The sequence below is a fragment of the Ranitomeya variabilis genome, chromosome 2, assembly GCF_051348905.1.
Source record: "Ranitomeya variabilis isolate aRanVar5 chromosome 2, aRanVar5.hap1, whole genome shotgun sequence".
NCBI classification, from domain to species: domain Eukaryota; kingdom Metazoa; phylum Chordata; class Amphibia; order Anura; family Dendrobatidae; genus Ranitomeya; species Ranitomeya variabilis.
This window is the reverse complement of record NC_135233.1, coordinates 568,288,672-568,292,632: the sequence shown is the minus strand read 5'-3', so window position 1 is coordinate 568,292,632 and position 3,961 is coordinate 568,288,672. Positions and strand designations below refer to the sequence as shown.

Genomic DNA, 3,961 nt, shown 5'->3' with positions numbered 1-3,961 from the left:
TATACTTTTGGGGTTTCTCCCAATTGAGAAGGCAAACTCTTGGCCAACCCAATCATGTAGGTGTATTGGGTGGTTGGGAAGAATAACGTTCAACTGAAAAAGTGCTCACAGAAGAGGTGTTGAAGTTTTTAGGCACCATAAATGTTAGAAGCAACCACAGCACTGTTATCAATATTGGTTTTGTCCATGGTATTTTCATCAATTTCACTTGGCTTCTGTTCTGTCTCTGTTCCTCCAATTTTCTCAAAAAACATTTTTAGCTTGAGAATATTGGTAGGACTTTTCATTCTAAATGCATAATAAAAGTAAAAAATAGGATTCAAAGCACTGTTTATAAACACCAAAGCTCCCGAAATACTTCCTCCAAAGTCCACAATTCCTTCTAATCTGCAGGAGCCCTCAAAAACAGAGATTATATTAAGAATATTAAATATATGATGTGGAATCCAACACATGACAAAAGCTCCCACCACAATGACGATTATTTTATCTGATTTACGTCTGCCCACAAATTTCATTTTCTTGAGTTTTCTCCATAAGTAGACGTAGCAGATGATAATGATGCAGAATGGAACCAAGAATCCAACACAGGTTTCCAAAACAAGTAGAATTACTTTTTGCATATCACTGTTATATTCATGTAAAATGCACTGGAAAGCTTGTTCATGTTGATTTGGTTTATAGAATGGAAGAGAATGAACACCAAGTAGAGTGGCTGTAATCCAAATTAAAATGGTAAGTTTTTGAAAAATGCGTCGTCTGGTCCATCTCTGAAGATAAAATGGTCGAAATACAGCCAAGAACCGCTCTATACTCAACAGAGTTATGAGGAAGATACTGACATACAAATTGGTGTAGATGACATATAGCAAAATCTTGCAAAACACCAGTCCAAAAATCCATTTGTTAACTGCAAATGAATATATCCAAATAGGTAGGAATAACAGAATGTGGAAGTCTGCGAGAGCGAGGTTTCCGATTAAAAGCATAGTGACGGAAATATTCTTCATCTTTCCATATATGCTCCACATTACCAATATGTTTCCTGGAATCCCAACAATGAAAGCCAAAGACAATAAAGTGCATGAACCAATAGACTTCATAGCGATATAGTGCGTATTCTGATCAAATTCTTCAGAAAGGTTACAATAAATCATTTCTGTATTTACAAATATTTGGATTTCTTAATTCAATTGCGTAGTTCTGTACTGATGAAAAAAATAATGTTCCTGCTTTTTCCTGTATGCCATACAATTATTGATGTTCTTTTGTTTTTCGAAGAGTAAAAGTTATTTTATTCTGAAACAAAAAGAATATATGTAAATCTGATTTAGGCTAAAAATGCCATTTTTAAAGCCACTCATAATTTTACATAGATTACATTTTTATAGGACACAAGTAATGACCAGGCTTCAAATTACATAAAGGCTTCTCTTTGGGTATATCCGCCCCAACAATTCTTTTTAGTTAACACTTTCATTAGTAAAAATAGAGATGTCCTTCTGCAGAAGTTTGAAAAACAGAAATTAATGGGATTTTCATTATTAAGAAAAAGCAGTTAAATGCGAAACAATTTGCCAATTGATTTCTAATGTATAGCTATAAAAATGTCCCTTGTTATGTGAAGAGAAACTTGCCAATCCAGGCAATGTACTCGAATAGGTACATCACCAACACTAAAAGTTATCTCTCTCCTCTGTACTCAATACTTATGATAGGTTGACATCTTTAGAGTTACCCATCATGCCTAGCAATGCCAGTGATGGAACTTGGAGGGGAAATAAAAATAAGGGATTTAGAAAAATAGAAAAAATGAGGGTGCAAAGGTTCCCACTGGTACAGAACAAACCATCCAGATAAAGAAAACCTGAAGGCAGTACTCCAAAAGAGTTTACAAAACCTGATTATTTATGGCAACGTTTCGGTTCCAATATGTGAACCATTTTCAAGTTTTTTGTTTTTAGTAAAAAATTAAGGACTTTAACAACATCTTGACCACCAACAATATTTTTCTTAACTTCTAGAATACTGAAGACGTTTATGTCAACCCAATGATCATTAGCAAGGGGATACATATAAGGACTGAAAATGTTGGGCTATTAGAGAGACAGGACCAAGGTAAAGTTGGTCTCATCCCCTTTGCTTAATGGGTTACGAGCAACTATGCGAGTCTCCCCACTCCAAAGGAATTGCATTGGCCATAGTGTCATGGAAAGGACTAGACGGAGAAAATGAAAACCTTTCTGGACTGACATCGTAAAGGAAGAGCCCATTTTTACTTTTACCGGTTGACAAAATCTTTCCCATTATGGTCACCGAACATCACCGGAGCATATATAAAGTCACATCAATATGTCCATGCCTCTGGATAGCTTGTTGTTCATTGTTTTGTATTAAGAAATTACATACCAGAGCAGATCAGTTTCATCTATGAGAAAAGTTGTTCCGAAACACTGTAAAGAGCAAAAAAAAGTGTATTTGTAGATATTTATAGAGAAAAACAGGAACTAAAATATTTTATGTAATTTTAACTACTTCCAGACAAGACGCTTCATCCCTTCATGACCAGGTACATTTTTTTAAAGTGCACTTTAACAAAGAGATGACTCACGGAGAAACATGTCTACAGTTTTGATCTGTTTTTCTCCTAGACTAAAAATGGACTCAATAGAGAGTCATTAAACTTCATTTCAGTTTTTTGTAGAATAGTACTGGATATTCAAATCTGTTCCTTCTTTTTAGTGATGATAATATCTTTTGATATTTCAGAAAACTAACATTTCATAAAAGTGCAGATACACTGTGCCATGATACAGTTTAGTACCAAATTGTTGTTAAGACCCTACACGCATTCTGTCTTGTTTTTTTCAGAATTTACAAGGCTTCCATATTCTGTAATACCAGACACATTTACTTTTTGAAACTGTAGAAGTAGAAAGGGAAGCGGTCCCATCCAGCATCGGACAATCACGACTAGTGTTGAGCGATACCTTCCGATATTCAAAAGTATCGGTATCGGATTGGCCGATATCCAAAAAATATCGGATATCGCCGATACCGATAACCGATACCAATACAAGTCAATGGGACACAAATATCGGAAGGTATCCTGGATGGTTCCCAGGGTCTGAAGGAGAGGAAACTCTCCTTCAGGCACTGGGATCCACATTCATGTAAAAAATAAAGAATAAAAATAAAAAATATGTATATACTCACCCCTCCGACGGACCCTGGACCTTAGCGGTGCAACCGGCAGCCTCCGTTCCTAAGAATGCAGTGAGTGAAGGACCTTCGATGACGTCGCGGTCACGTGAGCGGTCACATGAGCAGTCACGCGACCAATCACAAGACCGTGACATCATCGCAGGTCCTGTACACTCACTGCATTCTTAGGAACGGAGGCTGCCGGTTGCACCGCTAAGGTCCAGGGTCCGCCGGAGGGGTGAGTATATCCATATTTTTTATTTTTATTCTTTATTTTTTACATGAATATGGATCCCAGGGCCTGAAGGAGAGTCTCCTCTCCTCCAGACCCTGGGAACCATACACTGGGAACTTCCGATTCTGATTTCCGATATCACAAAAATATCGGAACTCGGTATCGGAATTCCGATACAGCGAATATCGGCCGATACCCGATATTTGCAGTATCGGAATGCTCAACACTAGTCACGACTCATGGGCTCCATAGTGGCCATGTGGTCTGCTTCTATTAACTGTACACCACAGTCATGTAGGTTAGGTAACCATTGGAAGCTTTTCTAAACTCTGAAGGTATACATATATTCTGTGCCACTCTCACATATTGGCTAAAGCTTGACCCTGTTTATAAATCACTTGCTCAGTTTGCACAGTTGGATGATTAGGAAAAAAACTATAAACTGGACAATTAAATGAATATAGAAAATTAAATTAATAATTTGATATGATATAGATAATAACAAATTATGTATACCAAAAT

The 3,961-nt window shown here is 36.9% G+C and overlaps 1 protein-coding gene across 1 annotated transcript; it reads right to left on the bottom strand.

Moving 5' to 3' along the window:
* LOC143809725 (leukotriene B4 receptor 1-like) lies at positions 1-1,257 on the bottom strand. The gene has a single exon (XM_077292760.1). It carries the CDS (start codon positions 1,155-1,157, stop codon positions 129-131), a length of 1,029 nt encoding a protein of 342 aa, XP_077148875.1. The 5' UTR covers positions 1,158-1,257; the 3' UTR covers positions 1-128.
* Positions 1,258-3,961: the final 2,704 nt, after the last annotated feature.